Raw genomic sequence first — 19,543 nt, 5'->3', positions numbered from 1 at the left:
TCTTTTCGGAGGTGGTTCAGAGAAAGAAGGAAAAGGACGGGTCCTAACACTTCTTGAAAGAGAGTCAGGAGTAATTAGTCGAGTTGCTGGGATAGGTATAATCTTATTTGAAGCTGATATACCCAAATTCGATTTCTTGGGAGTAGATCAGGCAGAAGTATCCTCGATTTTCTTTTGTTGAATATCACATGCCACAACATTTTTTCTGGTGGCTCAAAGTGTCTTTATGGTAGCCGACTTAGCAACAACAACACTATTTGGGGACAATACGATTATAGTCCACAACAACAACCAACAACAATTTTTCAAGAAATTTCAAGACACAACTAATGTCCATAACAATAATCCGAGACAATAAACAGTTTTAAAAGTATTTTTAGCAATAAACGAGCAATAATGGTTAAAAGAAAACCAAAAGTCTCTATCCAAACTTTCCAAAAACACTAATTCAAAGTATCGTCTAGAACAACCAAATACAAATACTCAAAGCAATGAAAGACAAAAAAGGCAGATAAAAATAAAAAAAATGATAAATTCTAACTAACTCTCAAGATAAAATGAACAGTTATCGACAACAAAAAGTATAACTACTATACTTTACTATAATACACTGATACTACTTAGGTATATTCACGTTTTAATCTACTAATATAAAAATTTGTCTAAAATCTTTGCTAATTTAAGTATCGGAGTCTCTTGCAACTACCATCTCTCATCTCCTTACAAAAAATTTGGATGGTGGCACCTCAGCACCGGAATAAGTTTGACGCAGCCTCCTACAAAATTTTGAACTCAGAGGCCCAAATCATCGTAATCCTCAAAACAAACAAATTATTTTGTAGACGTAAAAATAATAAATTTAAAAAATATTTTTACTTTCATCATCATGAAAATTAAATTCAATTTACAATGCAATAACTAGGAAAACAAATGGGACCAATACATTAAAATTATTACGTATATTATAACAAAAATATTATTTAATTTGTACATTAAAATCAGTTATTAAAATCAGTCACTAATATATTTATATATAAATATATATATAATTTAATTTATTTTAATATATATTTATATTTTAATATATTTTTATACTGGTGATTAATTTTATTGTACACTTAATATAGCCAATATTATAAACATTCGAAAAATATCACATAGCTTTCATAAGTATACAACACAATTCATATTCATTTAAATTAACAGATAAATCCTGAAACCCACATCATAACCACAAAGAAAGGAATAAAAGATGAAGAAGAGTAGAAGACACAGATTTGCTGTTTTGCAGTATGAAAACATACTTTATTATTTATTAAATGGAATGAGGCATAATTATTATACAAAGAAAGTGAAATAAAGAATGAATAAAATAACAAGAAATTGTGAAGGTGAGAATCAGAAATCAATATCGCACTTGGTGGGCGTAAAGGAGGTGAAAGCATTGGTGCCATTGATGAATGGAACCTTGAGGTCACATTTCACTTTGGGCTTGTAAGTGCGAGTAATCAAATCACCCAGCCTAAACCTCATCCTGAAGTAGAGCTTCACATAGATATCAAAAGACCTACTATTCTTGTCATCGCTGATCTGTGAGTAGCGGCTATAATCAAGAAAAATGTTCTGCTGTCCGGAGAAAACACCGCTCATGGCGTTGCTCTGCTTCTTGTATTGCCTAAAGGAGTTCATGAAAGTGATGACGTCGGCGCTGCCGAATTGCGTGTCCATGAAGAAGGCTTTGGCTAAAACCTTGTCGTAGTAGATGCTGAGCTTCTTGTTGGGGTTGTGGGCGGTGAAATTGAGCACCATGTTGTAGCGGAGTTGGGTGGTGTTGGTGTTGTAATCGAATTGCGTTATTTCTGCGTCGTTGACGTAGAACTTGAATATGCGAGGCTGAACCACCAGGTAGAATATGACTCCTGCTATCACGACCAGCACGATGAGCGCAAGAAGAATCTTCCAGAAGACGCTGAATAGGCAGCAGAAGCAGCTTCTTCTGCTTCGGTCAGGGCGGTAGCGCCGTGGCGGCTCAGCCGGCGGAATGGCTGGTCCGTAGTAGGCTCCGTTCAAGTTTGGTTGCTTATTATCAGCCATGCTTAATTAATTAAGAGATACAAATAGAAATGATGAACAAGTGTGATTGAATGTTAGAAGCACGATGAGGTAGATAGATGAGAATAATTAATGAATATATATAGTAGAATTGTAAAAGGGATTAACGCGGTTGTGTATGAATGGAATGGATCAAGAGTGGCTTGAATTGACCGGGTGCATGTTTGGACGTAGCATTGTTGAATTGAATGAGTTTCTCTCTCTTTTCTCTATATCTTCTTCCATCTCTCCCGAAATCGCCACGAACCAACTCTAGAAGAAAATTCCACGCCAGGTAATGAATTGAATGATTTATATGAAAAATATCTTTTTACAAATATTTTTTATTTAAAAGTGTAATTTATTTGTTTAGTTATATTAATAATAAAAATAATATTTTTATAATATATTAAAATTAATTTTTATAATTTATTATTTAATAATTAAAATAAAATATTTTTACATAAAAATAATTATAAAATCTTTGTTAAAATATTCATTTTGTTATACTATTTTTTTTAAGGTGGATAAAAGATTGGGATTGTTGTATTACAGAAATATTTAATAACTAAAAAAAATCAGTTAAAAATAAACATAATTTATCTTATTTAGTATTTATTAATTCTTACGATAATTAATAAATATTAAATATAAGACGAGATCTACTGTTTTTTTATTTTCTTATTTTCTTAGCATTACCAGTTGTTTTGGTGCAGCTCGCAGTTTAATTAACACAGGTTGGCATGGTGCCTAATCGAAGAAGGAAGTAAACAGAGGCGATTAGCGATCGATATGATCCTAATTATTATCGAAGCTTGAATGCACAATTAGGCCTTCAAGTCCAGAGACTCGAAGCTGCGTACCCAAATTCCAAATATTTATTTCCTTTTTTAATTACTTGGTTGATTACATGTATTATTATTAACCAAATTTAGTCTTTTATTTTTTGGAACACAAAATAGTAGTAATTAGTTCTTACTGTAGTATTACAATGCTCACATACATTGTACTTCAATGTATCGTATTAAAAGGATTCATTCAAATAATATTTAAAGAATCTTTTTAAGAAAATTAGTAATATTAGGGTGACGTGTTGCTTAAGGTGAGTTATAACTCCACTTAATAAATTATTTAAGGTGTGTTATAAATCGACTTTTTTAGTCACTGCTAGAAAACTAGTTATTACAGACGGATATTTTTGACGGATTTTATCCCACTGAAATACAGACGAAATTTCAGAAGAATTTTTTTGTCGAAAAACAAAAAAATAGATTAGTATAAATTACAGACAGAAAAGAGAATCCGTCTATAATTCCGTCGGAAAAATTATTTTTTTTTCGCAGAATGGTTACAGACGAATTTTCCGTCTGTAATTAAGCTGACAAAACGCGCATTTTATTAAATTATTACAGACGGAAAAAAAAACTTATACCTAATATACCCCCCTCTCTCTCTCGAGCACCTTTCACAAATAACTCTAACCTAATCTACCCCCCTCTCTCTCTCTCGACTCAATTTACAAAGCATTCCATGAAGATGAACACCGTCTTCATCGTGCCTCAGGAAGACGATTAACCTAGCTAACCCTAACCTGTCTTCATTGTGCCTCACTGTACCCTAACCGTCTCTTCATTGTGCCTCACGAAAAACCCCTAACCACCACGAAGAACGTCGCCGGTCGCTGGCGCTTGCAATGCATCCGCCAAAGAACCCCTAACCGCGACGAAGAACCCCTAACCCTCCTTTGAGTTTCTTCGCTCTTCTCTCGCCATTCTCACCCTCAAGCTCACTGAGTCTCACCTCTCTCACGGCTGGTCTCGCCGTCGACCTCTCTCTATCTCTCCGGTATATCGCTTCTCTCGTGGGCGTTTCAGACTCAAGGTCGTCACGCTCTGTTTCCGTCGCTGCTCTATCACCGTTGCTGCTCTATCGCGCTCTGTCGCAAGCGAATCGATGGAATTCGACCCGATCCCAATCGTTCCTGCTCCAAAGAGAACCAGAGCATCTACCAGTAGCTGTTTAAATTACGCTGATTTAGGTATGCATTGTTTAAATTACGCCGATAAACCTTAGGGCTCAATTTTTCTACGCCAGTTTTAGCTAGGTTTAGGCAATTTGTAAGATAGAATCAGTTATACACTATACACTAAAAGAGTTTTGATTTCAATGCTTAAACTACTTTAACTGTAGTATGTAGATAGAATTTCTCTTCCTCTTTTGAATATTATCCAAATCTGGAAAGTGGAAGCTTGGTTCTTTTACTTGTCATAAGAAACATATCAGAGACTCAAGCTAGTTCTTTCTTTTTGCTGCTTTTCAAAGATTCTATCTCTGAATGTGCAAAGTAGGACAAGATGGAAAGTAGAAGGAGCAAAGCAATGGCTGCACAGAAAAATGGGCGTCGATCAAATCAAGAAAGGAAAATGGCTTTGATACAAGACGTATGTGATAATTTATTAGTGAAATAAATTTTCAGTACATAGAGTAAATTAATGTTTTCAAACTTGACAGGTTGATAAATTGAAGAGAAAGCTGAGACATGAAGAGAATGTGCATAGTATACTTAATACTTGCTTTCTTTCTTGTCAGGTCTAAAAAAAACAAACTCACTCTTACGAAGAAAGTATAATTAGGAATTTAGGATGGATGAATTAAGTTTTAACTAAAAAAATAATTTTGTGCGGTTACTAGGATCAATACAGGGTGTTTATTATTATTCTATCAAATATTCAGGAACAAAGTCGAAGTGGCTGCACTAGAACAGAAAAGGCTAAGCATTGGCGATGGATCAGTTGGGATGTTCTCCTCACTTATTGTTCGTTCATGCAGGTAATTCGCTAGTCCATAGTCAATTCCATTCACTTTTCTCATTGCATCCCCTTTCCTTGTTCTCTTTGCTTTCCTTTTCCTTTCTCTTTTTTGTTCTGATTAAGCTCTGAATATCAAATTGAAACATGATACTATTTTACTTCTGTAAGAAGGATACTGTTTCTTTCTTTGATTTTAGAATTTGCTTGATTGAAAATAGAAGGATTCATGAACCTTTATGCTTGTCTCTTTACTTCCTTTCTAATTCATGTAGTGCAATAACCAAATTGTGCTTTTGCTTCTACTTGTGGGAGTGATATAATATGACATTAGGCTTTATATCAAAGTCCCTAATGAAATTATCCTTGGTTTTTGATGAATCTGATGATGATATTTGTGGATCCTCAACAACAAGTATCTCTTTGATTGCTTCAGGCATGCTTTGCCCTTTTATCATCTTCTTCCAATATTCTCCCACCAACTGGTACTATATATATATATAGATTAATGTTACAAGTTTACTTGTTCAGGCTTTAGTGAAGTTCCCTTTTGAAGTTTTAAACAATCTGATTGAATCTCCATTTTGATATGTTGATGCTATTTGACGTGATCAGGCAGGTGATGCATGGTTTCTAAATACTCCAGAACAATCATTGAGCTTCATCCTTGCAGATCAAGGTTTTGATGTATGGGTAGGAAATGTGCGTGGAACACGCTGGAGCCATGGTCATAGGTCTTATTCAGTGAAGAATAAGGTGTGTGTCTCTTCTTTGACCTATAGAGATGCTGACGGCGTGTGTGATTAAACTGAAAATATGTTGCTTTTGGTATTAATGTGCTTTTTTTGTCAGACATTACATCCCTGGTGCTTTTGTGTGTTCCATTTTCTTACATGGCACCATATGTTGCTTTCATTGGCTGCAGTTTGATGGCACCATATGTTGCTAAGTTTAGGTGAACTCAATCTGAGTTTGATTATTTTGTACTTGCTCTTATTATTATTATACAGGGTAAGCCTCCTGATTGGCAAGACTTTGTTGGTATTATCACTTTGCTTGTCATCAATTCAACCATCAGTTTCATAGAGGAGAACAATGCTGGTAATGCTACTGCAGCTCTCATGGCTCGTCTCGCTCCGAAAGCAAAGGTGTGGGATTCAGTGTCATTTTCTTATGTCCTTAATGTTTGCATTGGATATTGGTATTGGACAAAACATGCATTGGATAAAACATACTGAATGATCTTTCTTCTATTTTAGAATGACAATTACAAGCCACTGATTGGTTCTTGAATTAAATAGTGAGAGGAATGTCGGATGAGGATTTTTCTTATCAAACTTTATCCATCACTTTTATAATTTTTCAGTCAAATTGAGAACTGAGTCATGGACTGTCCTTCGAAATGGGATTGCTTAATTTTCTAAAGTTACTTACAAACTCTCAATAACTTTACATAGATATGGTATTTTAATTATAACTTCTCTGAAGAAAAATATTGTAACCGGTGTTTATTTGATCCTTTTCAAATGCTTTTATTCATCTTATTTGCACATCACTCACCTCACTCTTTTTTGTTTTCATTATTGGATTATTGTATATGCTCCACTGTGTTCTTTAGAAAAATAAAATTTGGAGGTACAAGAATATCTTTGAACACATAACACATTGTGTACCATTCCATTTACTGCAGGACTTGCCAACTACTGTGTTTCTGCTGGTGAAGCTTACACAAAGGCACTTGAGGTTGCCAGGAATATCAATGAGAAGGTAACATCACTGAAAAATATCTTTCATGTTTGTTGAGAATCATGCACTGAACTGGGAAGCATCAATTAAAATTCAAGAGAAAGTGTTTTTTTTCCCGAATTATGGTTGTCTTTTCACTTTCTTTATTTTGAAGATATTAAAACATGGGTCTTAAGTAAAACTAGTTACCACCATGGGCATTGAGTATGCTTTTTCTGTCCTAAGAGACTCTGAAGTTGTGTTGTAAAATTTAAATTTCTTTCCCCTATGGATTTCTAGATGATCCCTATTTTTAGTTGTGTTGTAATTGCCAATTATTTACTTGGTCCTGTATATTGGCAAGTTTAGTTAGTTTAAATTCGAGTACTAATCATAAAGAAACTTACTAAATTGTGGTTTTTGGGAATTGAAAGCAAAGCAAGCAGCATACTAGCATACCCAATTTAAAACCACTGATGAAAATTCTGACTTGTTTATTTCTTCATCCTGTTGTTTGTATATGGAGATATCAAAGTGTCTACCATGCTTGTGGATTTAAACTTCTAGTTTAGTCTGATTGATAGTTTACAGCTGAGGACAGTACTTATGCTAAATTTTGATTATTTAAGTTTTACAGCTAAGATATTTTTTCATATACAAACTTTTCAATCAAATGTCTCAGTTGGCAATGATTAGAGAAAGCAATCTAATATAGTGAGGCTGGAAGCTCTCGGAATATCATCATTGTTAGGTTATCATTGTTTTTCTCTCTTTCCATACCTGCCTACTTTCAACAATATGGTCTCTCTCCATCCAACATGTCAGTGCCGAATTATTTCCAGCCTTATGTTGTGGCTTCTCATGGACCTATACAGAGCAAGAATGGAGGGGTATGTCTTTCTCATGTTTTAACAAACTTTATGCTTGCATTCTTGGTGTCAAATTTTGTGAAAAAGATATTCAGAAGTGTCATTGTCTATTTCATCTGTTGGGGTTAGTGCAGTAGATAAAATTGTTTCACTGCCTAAATATCTGAATGATTTGGTGAATGGAAGTAAACTAAAATAATTTTCAATAGGGAATAGTTATTTGCAGTTTTCTGTTATTTGGTTTTGACTGTATATTTCGCATCATTGACATTCTCCTGCCTGCTCTTATTTAATTAGTAATTGCGGCATAATCATCTTTTCTTTTTTCCTTTTTTTTATTTTTATTTTGCTGGTACTACATTATATATTGTTAATGTGTGTGTATATGTTTATATTTTAATATGTGGGTTCATGTGACTTGTGAATTCAAAATCCAGTGAAAGATACTATATATATATATAGCTTTAGTTTTGCAATGGGCCTGTTCGTTTGCATTTGAATGCTTTCTCTAAACTACTATGCTCCAATTATTCAGGGTCAAGTTCCTAAAATAACACAATATTGGTTCATTTTGCAGCTGATGTTGGTATCTCTGGCTATCACCTCTTTGATTTACACTATTGATTGTTATTATTTAAGTTTTTTGTACTTATTACCTTTATTATTTACCCTAGAATGAGTGACCTTTGTCGTCATATTTAGTGGGCTTTTTTCCTCCAACTTACTCATTCATCTTCTGTCCACTATAACAGGTCTGGAGAATGGGGAGATCATTTGACATTGCAGGCAGCTGCTGATAAGGTTTGTTACTGTGTTCCAATACTTTCCTGTGTAATGCTATCAAGTATCAACTGATTATTAATTTATCTTTTTCCCTTTCTTCTTTGAGCATGCCCCTTGCTTGGACCCTGCATTATGCGGGATGCTTGTGTACCAGACTTTAATACCTCTTTTTATTTTATAATTTTGGTATTGGAATAATTTTTGCTAATTGTGATGATTGAGTTTTATGCATGAATTAATTTTTATAGTTTGTTATGGCACAGTTGCATCTACGATTAACTGTTGCTGGCAGTAGCTAACTAAATGATACATCTGCATGGAATTAAATAACTTCAAATTGTTATTATGCTTGAGATTCCTTCTTCAGGGTCAATGGCTAGTCCCTTAAATTATTAATTTGTATATATCCCCCTTTTTCTAGAAAGCTTATCTAGTTAACTTGTGATCTTGGTTGAATCTTTTCAGGTTTGCTATGCAGAGATATTTGCTCTCATTCCCTAAAAATTGGATCTCACTCAATCTGACAAATAACTTGTATGCATGTTTGTTTTTATGCATTCTGTGCATGACCATGATTGAAGAGCATGCAAGCATCTCTCTTAAATGTGAGTGTTCCTGAAGAACAAATTAAATGTGCTTCAAGAGCATGCAAGCATCTCTCTCTCTTGCAGTTCTATTTTAAAGTTGTGTTTTTGTTATCCTCCTTCACTTTTTCTTAATCCTATAAAACATTGCTAGGCTTCTGAAATCTGTCCATATCCTATTTTTTGACACCAGGGAATTGCATATGCTCAGTCCAATGTAAACAAATCAAAGAAGAAGAACTAGATGAACAAATACTTTCAAGTTTCAGCCACACAAGAGTCTACCATGGAGTAAAGAATCATGTAACTCAGATTAGATTGGAGAGTTTAAACTTTAAAGAGAGCTTGAGAAAATAGTTTTAAAATTTAGGCTGAAAGTCCTGTCCTTCTCTGTTGTAGTTTAAAAGAAATTTTGGGATATTTTTTTATCGAGACAGTGAGATATTGAATAATGGTGTTGAAAAATAACATCCAATTTTATAGGTATCATGTAATGAATATTATGTTTATCTATGTGATTTTTGGCTTTCATTTTTTCAATTTACAGTGTGTTTGATGGAGTAAATTTAGAAAACAAATCTAAAGTATTTATTTTCCAATAGAAAAATTAAAAAAAATTTCTATTTTACCTTACTGACGGATTTATAGACGGATTTTCTGTCTGTAATCATGATTTTCCAAAGTTTAAATTACAGACGGAAAATCCGTCTGAAAATCCGTCTGTAGTTACAGACGAAATATCCGTCGGAAAATCCGTCTGTAATTACAGACGAAAAATCCGTCTGAAAATTCGTCTGTGATTACAGACAGAAAATCCGTCTGTAAGTTCGTCGCCTTCAGGAAATGGAGGGAGAATTTACAGAGGGAAAATCCGTCGGTAACTGGTAAAAATCCGTCTGTAATTTTCCGACGGAAAAAAATCCGTCGGTAAATAATTTCCGACGGAACTTTTACAGAGGGACAAAATCCGTCGGTAATTTCGTCGGTAACCAAAAATCCATCTGTAATAAAGACTAAATCTGTCTGTAAATCTGTCTGTATTAATCCATTTTCTAGTTGTGAGTTATGATAAATTAATACCGGATCTTAATTGTAGGCTTATTCATAGCTTACAACAATAATCTTATTAAGTAGTCATTATTGTCATCTTAATAACTAAAATTTCATAACATCAACGTTATTTCTGATCTCTATATATAAGTGATAAGTCATAGTATATTAGTACTCTATCTCTCTGCAAAAAGTAAGTTCAAAGTTATAATATGAATTTAGCTTAGAGCACATGTAATCAAATTTGGTTGGTGTATTGATTAGTTTAATTATTGATCCATTTAAACAAGTGTTAAGAATAATAAGTATAGCCATATTAGTAAAAAAAAAAATAGTTAAAATTTATCTTATTTAATATTTATTAATCATTACTTAAAACATTCATTATTCGATTAATTTTTTTGTTATCATACATTTTTGAGCTGAGGTACCACGGAAAAAAAAAAGAACAAAGCTTAGATCACATGTTAAAATTATTATTAGTGGATAAAAGTTGTCAATTTTCTATTTTAATAAATATACAATAAATATATTTTAAAAACATTTTTGTTATTGTAATATACTAATCATATGGACTGAATAGACCCAATAAATATTAATGAAGAAGAAATACGACGGATATGTCCACATATAATAATTTTTTAAATATTTCTTTAAGCAGCTACTGATTGTCTAAGCCATTAGATATGTTCTATTGAATCTAGAAAAAGAATATTTTTCTTATAAGAAATTTGAATGGTATTTATAAAACTTTAGGTCGTCAATACCCTTAATGATAAGCTATTTTTATTTTAGTATCATCTTCTTTGCCTGTCGTCGTTCTTTTCAACCCCGTGTCATTGCGCATGTTCTTGATGAACAAGAAGTGGTATGAATGATTCTTCCTTACCAAATAATATTTCCTTTTTTCCGGTGTGTCCATAGGTCTTTATCATTAAATTTGGAACAATGCTAGAAACTAGTAGATTTTGTGATTTGTAATCATCAAATTGAATATTATTAATATTTTTAATAGTATAGAATTATTCACTGGTTAAGTATTGGCCAAATTTTAATAAAAATATTGGCCCTAGACTTTCTTTTTCTTTTATTATACTAGCTATCAGTTTCATAATCATAGCGCCGTTTGGAAAACTTCAAAAGTAAATTTTTTTTGAGCTTTTGACTTATGAAAAGTAATAATATTAATATATGGTACAATTTTTAAAACCAAATTACAGTTTTTTGAAAAATTATTTAAGAATTTATAGAAAAGTTAAAAAAATAACTTTTTTCATAATACTATTATTTTTTATCATATTTTTATAAATTAAATATTTTTAAAATTAAAAATACAAATACAAAATAACTTATTTATAAGTTATTTTTAATATAATTATTTATTATTTAAACTATTTTTTTAAATATAACTTAATTAAATTATTTACTGGCCATATTTCAATACATTATCTTACGCTTGATATCCGGATACCGTCGTGATGATGTAAAAAACATAGGACATATATAATGCAGGTTGCTATGAGATATGGAAGACCTTTAGCCAATTCAAACTAATTAAGGTGACATATAAAAAAGCATGTGCTTGATAATAATTATGGGTCGTTTTAAAAGTAATGTATACATGGGTTAGGGAGCCAAATTCCGATTGCTTGACGAAAGATACATGTTCAAGTAATTGAGTCAATTGAAATTTTAAGGACTAAATTGAAACTCTATTAGAACTACAAGATCAAACTGAGTATTTTCTTGTTGAAGTGTAATTAGTTACAGGCTAGAAATGAATATCACACTTGGTGGTCTTAAAAAAAGTGAAAGCTTTGGTGGCGTTTGTAAATGGAACGTTGAGATCACACTTGACTCTGGGCTTGTAGGTGCCATAAATGAGATCCCCAAGCCTGAACCTGATCTGAAAGTAGAGCTTGACGTAGATGTCAAAACTCCTACGGTTCTTATCATGAGTGACCTGCGAGTACTGGCTATAATCGAGGAAAATCAATTGTTGACCAGAGAAAACACCGCTCATAGGGTTGGTTCCCTTCTTGTCTTGCCTGAAGGAGTTCATGAAAGTGATGACGTTGGCGGAGGCGAACTGGGTGTCCTGGTAGAAGGCTTTGGCCAGCACTTGATCGTAGTAGATGCCGAGTTTGTTGTTGGGGTTGTGGGCGGTGAAGTTGAGGACCATGTTGTAGCGGAGTTGGGTGGTGTTGGTGTTGTAGTCGAATTGTGTTATCTCTGCATGGTTCACGTAAAACTTAAATATGCGCGGTTGAACAATCACCCAGAATACCAAGACTGCGATGACAGCGAGAATGATGAGCACAAGTAGAAGCTTCCAGATGACGCTGAAGAGGCAGCAGCAGCAGCTTCTTCTTCGTTCCGCCGGCCGCGGGGGGATGGCGGGGCCATAGTAGGCTCCGTTCAAGTTTGTTGGTTGCTTATTTTCAGCCATGCTTATCTTGAAGCTTCAAGTTTAGATTTTATGTGCTGTGAATGAAAGTAAATAACGTGACAAGGAAATTAACTAAGGAAGAGATTGATGATTTGAGTGAATTGTTGAGAGAATGGAGATTGATTGGTATATATATAGTGATTGACACGATTACGAATGCGGTGTGTTTAAGTGGTTTGTATTGACTTTGATGTAGATTGTTGAGTGGTGACTTCATTCTCTCTCTCTCTCTGCGGTCCCAAACAACCAAGGCGGCAAGAACATTCCATATTTAGTAATTCTTTTCAACATTGGTGGCTACCCCTTGCATTGGGAAATTGCATTATTCTTTTTTTTTTTGGTTTCCCACGGTATTTCTCGGCCCGACAGGTTAAGGACTAATCCGTTGTGGTACTGAGCTTCATTTAAGGGTTTGTCGCTGGTCAATGGGTTGCTGCATGCACAAGGCGGGATTCGAACTCCCAACACTTGTTTAAGCGGACTAGTGAGCTAACTACTAGACAAACTCAACTTGGTTGGAAATTGCAGTATTCTGGGCTAGCATACAATACTGATTTCAGTAATTGGGCCTACTGAAGCTCAAAGTCTGTGTTAGCCAGGCCCGTATTTAACCATTGTACAAGCCTCAACCAGAAAGATAAAAAATTAAAAACTTAATGTTTATATTTCTAGTGCTGATTTGTTTTCCGATCCTAGCACTATGTTTGGTTTGATATAAAATAGGTGGAAAGAAAATTGGATGAAAGAAAAATAAATGGAAAATAATATTTTTTTTTGTTTGGTTACGAAGAAAAATAAGAAGGAAAAATTTTTTTTGTGTGAGTCTCACTAAAAAAAATTTCTTTTCATCACAAGCAAAAAAAAAAGAAGAAAAGTCCTATATTTTTCTATTTTCAATACTATCTTTAGTTATATTATTATTAACAAATATTAATATAAATTTAGTTTTAATATATTATTATAATAAAATTTTATATTTAAATATTATACGTATTAGATAAATAATTTAAATCAAATATATAAAATTATGATATTTTATAATATTTATAAAATATAATAAAACATGAATAAATAAAAATATTTATACTTTATTTTATGATAAGAGTATTAATGTAATTTTATACTGTTATGATTTTTTTTCTTTTTACATTTCTTTTCATCCAAATAAAAAAGAATTTTTTCTTTATTTTTTTTCATCTATTTTCTATTCATCCAAATAACACATAAATAATTCAACTTTTTTTTTCATTTTCTTTCCTCTTATTTTTTTTCTTCTTATTTTCTTTTCTTCCATTTTCTTTTCAATATCCAAACAAACCCTAAGTGTGTATGTGTTTTTTTTCTTCTTTTATTTATAATGTTCAAAATTAATTACCTAACATATACATACGCTAGTGAATCTCATATTGATGACAACTTCTTCCCGAATTGTATATCAAGACCACATTTCATAATTTCAACATGATTTTAAAAGACACAAGAGAATTGGCCCTTTTTTTAAGGATTTAGAACTCAAGTGCAGTTGATTTCACGCGAAGTTGATATTTAAAAGTTGTTAGATAAAAATTTAATCAAATCAGTCAAATCATCTAACGACTCTCAAGTATCAACTTCATATGAAGTTAACTACACCTGAATTTTCATCTTAGTTAATATGTATTTTAAGGATACATGATAAGTTTATTATTAATAAAAAAATTTAAATATTTTTATTTAATAAATATAAAATAAATATATTAAAATTTTAATTTTTTATATTTTCAATAAAAACTTTCTTAATTTAGAAACTTAATATGCGGTCTTGGAGCACAAGATAAATATTTTTTTTTTAATTCAAACCAGTCCATTTAAATCCGACCCATTAAGTTTATAGGTTAAATAAGTTGGACCATTTAAACCTGCTTTATTCGCGGGTCATAATTTTTTAACCCGAACTGTTTATGGTCAGCTCAACGGCTAGCCTATTTATCTTTCTATTTTATTTTTAAAAAATATTTTGACAAAAAATATTACTTTTAAGTTAAAAATCTTAAACAAATAATATTTTTTAGTTTTCGGATTGAATCGAGAGAAATGTTGGCTAAAAATGCAATTTTTTTTAAAAAATGTAAAAAAATTTAAACGGGCCACCCGTTAGCCTGCGAACTAGCTCGTTTAACCCGTCATTTTTTTTAGATTAATAAAAATTAGCATGTTTATCCCAAAATTTAAACAGGCTTAATTTTAGAAACAAAGCCTACCCATTTAAATAAATAAATGAACTGATCCAATAAATTTAGTCCATTTTAACGATCTTACAAGTTCTTCCGTAATAAAATTTCAGTAATTGTTTAACTAACTTTAAATAATTCATGTGTTCAGTACTTTAGTGTGTCCTTCTCATTGTAGATTGTATATCAATTGTCTAAATAACCTTAGATTATTAATTAGCTTGGTTAATAAATATGGTACTACTACTTATAAATTCTCATTAACAAGTCGCAAATTTAGATAGATTCAAATGACATATCTTCTGGGAAAGTTTTCAGATATGACAAGCCACTTTACTGGCATAATGCTATGTCGGTGTGTAGAGCTATTCAAATATACATTAAAGAATTTGAACGTTGTAAATTTTGTGTTAAGTTGTTGATGTAGACTCTAATAAAAATGGTGCAGGGTGCTCTTTTAACCGGTGGAATCCATAACCTTGGTAGATCAATTTAATGACACGTAGTGTGTCCTTGTATTGGATATTGTCATTTGGTAAGTTAATGCTAAAGCGGAGCCGTCAGCTGACAGTTGTAGCCAATACAAAAATTGGGCTCTGCATTTTTGTTGGATTTTGTGGACTTCATGATGTGTGAAGAAATATTTGTTTGGCAAGAATTAAAGAGTTTATGTACTGATCTTTTAAAAAAAAAGTTGGTAGGTCTTGGGAGAGGTAATAGGATTACTTAGAATCAAATAATTTTTTATTTGCCAGGACATTGTAAGAACATGCAAAATTAAGCTTAAATCCTCTCAATTAAGGACGTTTGTTTAGTGAAAGTGTGTCTCATAAATATTCAAAATTGAGTGGGACGTGACATGAAACATCTAGTTGGTAGAATAATGTGAATTAGGAAAAATGATGGACTGGTGTTAAAGTGAAAATTTTAAAATCTCGAGTGCATTATATTGGTTGAAAAAGAATAATTGATGATCCACTTATTTTCAGAGTTTAAAAATTTTAATTTAAATTCTAAACATAAAAAAATTGTCATTTTTTGAACAGGCGGATTTCGGTAAAAATGTGAAATTACTTCAATTATGCTAAGGTGTATTTAGTCTTAGTTTAGTAAAAAAAATTTATTAAAAACATAAGTATTTTATTTTGTGTTTGGTAAATAAAAAAACTTATGTGCTTATATTTATAGTTTTTAAAAGTTAGGGATGTTTTTAAAAGCATCTAAAGAAGAGCTTATCAAAATTATAAAGTCTAATATAACTTCAGACATTAATTAATTTTAAATTTAACTCATACATTCATATTTATTATAGTATTTTAAAATTTTTAAAATTATTTTACTAAATACAATTGTTGTTACTTGTACTTATTGAAAGTTATTTTTAATTTGATTTACTAAATATAAATGCTTCAATTTTTAAAAATTAATTTTTATAAACTATTTTTTAAAAATAAAAATTTTATCAAATTAAGCCTTAAATGTGAGTGATTAGTATGACGAGTTATGGTTAACATTTTATATGATAGAGAATTAAAGTTTTTGTTATAAATAGAATCAAAATTTGATTGATTTAATCGATAGAGTTAGATAATTGTGGTTGATTTAAGACCAAATGATTCATGTCGGTATGAAATCTTAGAGATAACTTACTATATGAAATGAGCTTGTTAAGTGTGCAGGAATATACATAAGTACATCATATAATATCCTAGAGTGGAGTTATTAAGGATGTAAGTAAGGGTGTTGTAATTAATTTTTTGGGTTAATCCTGACATTGGCATCATAAAATTAATGAAAAGACATGTAGTAATGGGATTAAGATTAAAGGGTGATGGTTTTGGATTTAGAATTTATATTATATGGTTTGGAATTTTTTATGGAGATTTTTTGGCGTAAAATTTATTGTTAGGATTTTTAGTTTAGGATATAAGGTTTAAAACTTAGAATTAAGAGTTAATTAGTTAGAATTTAGTATTGTATAATGAATAAGGAAGCAATAACTAAAAGAAAAAACAATATAGTAGAGCAAAATAATTGTAATGAGACAGAATTAGTTAATTAAAAAAAGTGCACACACTGAATATGGTCCGAATGTTTAGGACGTGAGACGCAATAACAAAAAACACACTATTAATAAAAAATTGAAAAATCATGGACAGTAAATGATTTTAGTTCTTCCATGGAGTCATAGTTGCTACTCTTTTTATGTGTCTCAACAATAACAACAACGGTTCTAATTTAATCATTTATTTTAAACAACTAAGTATGACTTAAATTTGTAGATATTTGTGTTTTTTAAAGTAATAACAATTAATAAAATCTTAGTTTTCAGTTAATTCTAATAGTCAATCAAATATATTTTTGTTCAAATTAATAACCTAGTAGTTTAAAAATTTGCAATATCTTCCACTAATGAATATAATTATTGAATAATCACTGTTTTTGGATATAAAATAATTAACGATTGCCACAATTTATATGCAATTTATAAATTTTATTACTCTATAACTAAAATACAATTCTAAAAAAATTAATTGAAGATAAAACGACCATTTTAGAATGGATTTAAAGGACCCACTAATAATATTTTAACTTTATAATTAATAATTTGTAAAGATCCACTAACTTTTATTTTAACAGACATTTATATAAATTTGTATTTTAAATCTTTTAAAAGAGACAACTATACATTTTATTTTAAATTGTTATTATAATATATTTTTTAATTTTTAATTGTTATTATAATATCATTAATTTTGCTTTAGTCAACCAAATACTTTTTTATTATTTTAGATATTTATTTATTCATAACGACTTTGTACGAATCCTCCAAATAGAATTTGAGTCGATGATTAAATATAAATTTCAAATTTTAATAGATAAGTAAACAAATTTTGTGTTACTAACTGTGATGATCAATTAAGAGTGATAGGTGATGGACATGTTATTCAATAGATCATTGTAATTACCATTTTAATTTTTTTATAAGGTTTTAGAAGGTCAAAAATCATTAAAAAATAAAAATACAAAACAAATGTTAAAAAATAAGATGCTGTATTTTATTTTCACTTTTTTTTTTTATTAAGTTCAATTCCAAATACTTCAATCATTTATCCCATATATATGGTAGAGGAACCAAGAGGCACAGATGATAGAGTTATAATATTTCTAAAAAAATTAGGATTAGAATAATTTGATAAGTGTTAAGAGAATAATTAGATTCAAATTAGATCAATTAATAGTATTATTTGTATTTATATAGCGTATCTGTATATTAATTGTAGGATTCTATACTCTTATAATTTTGATTTTATTAGCAACTATATATACCCCTTGTACATTATATTTTCTACAACACTTAATAATATACAAATTCTTTCTCTAGTGGTTCCATTGATCGCTATAAGGCACATTTGGTTGCTCAAGGTTGTACACAAAAATATGGTATTGACTATGAAGAGACTTTTGCTTCTGTCACTCGTCTTATATCTGTTCGAGCTCTCCTTGCCATTGCTGCGGTTAAGAAATGGTCCCTCAATCAGATGGATGTGAAAAATACATTTTTTAATGGGAATTTAAAAAAGAAAGTCTATATGAAACCACTTCTGGGATATCCTTGTCCTTCTAGTAAGATTTGTCTCTTTCGCAAGGCATTTTATAGTCTTAAGCAAGCTCCTTGTCACCTTGTGAATGATTTGACAAGTTCAGCACTACCATATACAATCTTGGTTTTACTTGCATCCCTCATAAAAATTCTCTCTTCATTCGTAAAAGTGAACGTGGAGTTGTCCTTCTACTTTTATATGTCGATGACATGATCATTACTGGAGATGATGTTGATGGTATCTCTGATCTCAAGGCGTCCCTTCATCGTACTTTTGAGATGAAAGATCTTGGTTCTCTCAGCTACTTTCTTGGTCTAGAGGTCATATCCACTGATGATGGCATCTATCTCTCTCAAGCTAAATATGCTTCAGATCTTCTTGCTCGAGCCGGACTTACTGATAGTCGCACTGAGTCTACTCCTCTTGAGCCTAATGTTCGGTTTACTCCTTTGGATGGCACTGTTTTGGACAATCCTACTCTTTATCGATAGCTAGTTGGAGGACTCGTCTACTTAACTGTCACTCGACCGGACATCGCCTATCCGGTTCATGCATGTTCTTAGCCAGTTCTTGTCGGCTCCTCGTACTACTCACTATGCGGCAGTTCTTCGCATCCTTCGCTATGTCAAAGGCACCTTATTCTATGAACTTTATTTTTCTGCCCATTTTTCTTTATCTCTTCAGGCGTACTTAGATGCTGATTGGGTTGGTGATCCCATTGATCGTCGTTCCACTACTGGTTATTGTTTGTTTCTTGGTGACTCTCTCATTTCTTGGCGAGCTAAGAAGCAAACATTCACTGCTCGATCAAGCACAGAAGCTAAATACCGTGTTCTCGCTGACACTACTGCTGAAGTTATCTCGATTCGTTGGGTTCTTGAAGACTTGGGTGCTCCTCAGTCATCCCCAATTGATGTTTTCTATGACAACCGCAGTGCTATTCCGATTGCCCATAATGATATGTTTCATGAACGCACCAAACACATTGAGATTGATTGCCACTTTATTCGGCAACGTATCCTTATTGGTGCTATTCGTCTCATCGCTGTTGGTACACTGGATCAGACTGCTGATATCTTTACCAAGACTCATCATCTGACTCGTTTTCAGACTCTATTATCCAAACTTAAGATGGTAACTTTAGCTCCCACTTGAGTTTGAAGGAGGATGTTAAGAGAATAATTAGAATCAAATTAGATCAATTAGTATCATTTGTATTTATATAGTGTATTTGTATATTAATTGTAAGATTCTATGCTTTTATGACTTTGATCATCCTATTAGCAGCTATATATACCCCTTATACATTGTACTTTCCACAACATTCAATAATATACAAATCTTTTCTCTAATTTAATCTCTTATTTCTA

General features: G+C 31.6%; 3 protein-coding genes across 37 annotated transcripts; 1 reads left to right on the top strand and 2 right to left on the bottom strand.

Moving 5' to 3' along the window:
* Positions 1-1,276: 1,276 nt before the first annotated feature.
* Positions 1,277-2,375, bottom strand: LOC112716608 (NDR1/HIN1-like protein 10). Its single transcript, XM_025768558.3, has one exon. The coding sequence runs from the start codon at positions 2,092-2,094 to the stop codon at positions 1,399-1,401; it is 696 nt and encodes a 231-aa protein (XP_025624343.1). The 5' UTR covers positions 2,095-2,375; the 3' UTR covers positions 1,277-1,398.
* Positions 2,376-3,547: 1,172 nt separating this feature from the next.
* Positions 3,548-9,399, top strand: LOC112716605 (uncharacterized). Of its 35 annotated transcripts, none has more exons than XR_011866935.1 (12): positions 3,559-4,129; positions 4,414-4,532; positions 4,603-4,680; positions 4,783-4,920; positions 5,315-5,383; positions 5,514-5,654; positions 5,909-6,046; positions 6,589-6,665; positions 7,306-7,513; positions 8,245-8,293; positions 8,857-8,880; positions 9,053-9,399. XR_011866935.1 is itself a non-coding variant. In XM_072205474.1 (11 exons), the coding sequence occupies exons 2-11, from the start codon at positions 4,446-4,448 to the stop codon at positions 9,101-9,103; spliced, it is 852 nt and encodes a 283-aa protein (XP_072061575.1). In that variant the 5' UTR covers positions 3,548-4,129; positions 4,440-4,445; the 3' UTR covers positions 9,104-9,399. The 35 variants fall into 35 exon arrangements, 21 of the variants coding, with proteins under 21 accessions (XP_072061575.1, XP_072061589.1, XP_072061580.1 ...); XR_011866934.1 differs by having other exon boundaries at positions 8,741-8,880; XR_011866939.1 differs by having other exon boundaries at positions 3,595-4,129; positions 4,825-4,920; positions 8,741-8,880.
* A 2,200-nt stretch (positions 9,400-11,599) lies between these two features.
* Positions 11,600-12,516, bottom strand: LOC112716604 (NDR1/HIN1-like protein 3). Its single transcript, XM_025768540.3, has one exon. The coding sequence runs from the start codon at positions 12,356-12,358 to the stop codon at positions 11,681-11,683; it is 678 nt and encodes a 225-aa protein (XP_025624325.1). The 5' UTR covers positions 12,359-12,516; the 3' UTR covers positions 11,600-11,680.
* Positions 12,517-19,543: the final 7,027 nt, after the last annotated feature.

The sequence above is a fragment of the Arachis hypogaea genome, chromosome 10 (genome assembly GCF_003086295.3).
Source record: "Arachis hypogaea cultivar Tifrunner chromosome 10, arahy.Tifrunner.gnm2.J5K5, whole genome shotgun sequence".
Classification (NCBI taxonomy): Eukaryota; Viridiplantae; Streptophyta; class Magnoliopsida; order Fabales; family Fabaceae; genus Arachis; species Arachis hypogaea.
Note: the sequence above shows the minus strand (reverse complement) of the source record. Positions and strands in the feature narration are given on the sequence as shown.

What these genes read in the sequence shown, in the direction of transcription:
- LOC112716608 (XM_025768558.3), bottom strand. Translation starts at nt 2,094, where the DNA reads ATGGCTGATAATAAGCAACCAAACTTGAACGGAGCCTACTACGGACCA.
- LOC112716605 (XM_072205474.1), top strand. Translation starts at nt 4,446, where the DNA reads ATGGAAAGTAGAAGGAGCAAAGCAATGGCTGCACAGAAAAATGGGCGT. An exon ending in AAATGGCTTTGATACAAGAC is followed by an intron (nt 4,533 to 4,602) that starts GTATGTGATAAT and finishes CAAACTTGACAG; the next exon opens with GTTGATAAATTGAAGAGAAA. An exon ending in TGCAGGCAGCTGCTGATAAG is followed by an intron (nt 8,294 to 8,856) that starts GTTTGTTACTGT and finishes CCATGATTGAAG; the next exon opens with AGCATGCAAGCATCTCTCTT.
- LOC112716604 (XM_025768540.3), bottom strand. Translation starts at nt 12,358, where the DNA reads ATGGCTGAAAATAAGCAACCAACAAACTTGAACGGAGCCTACTATGGC.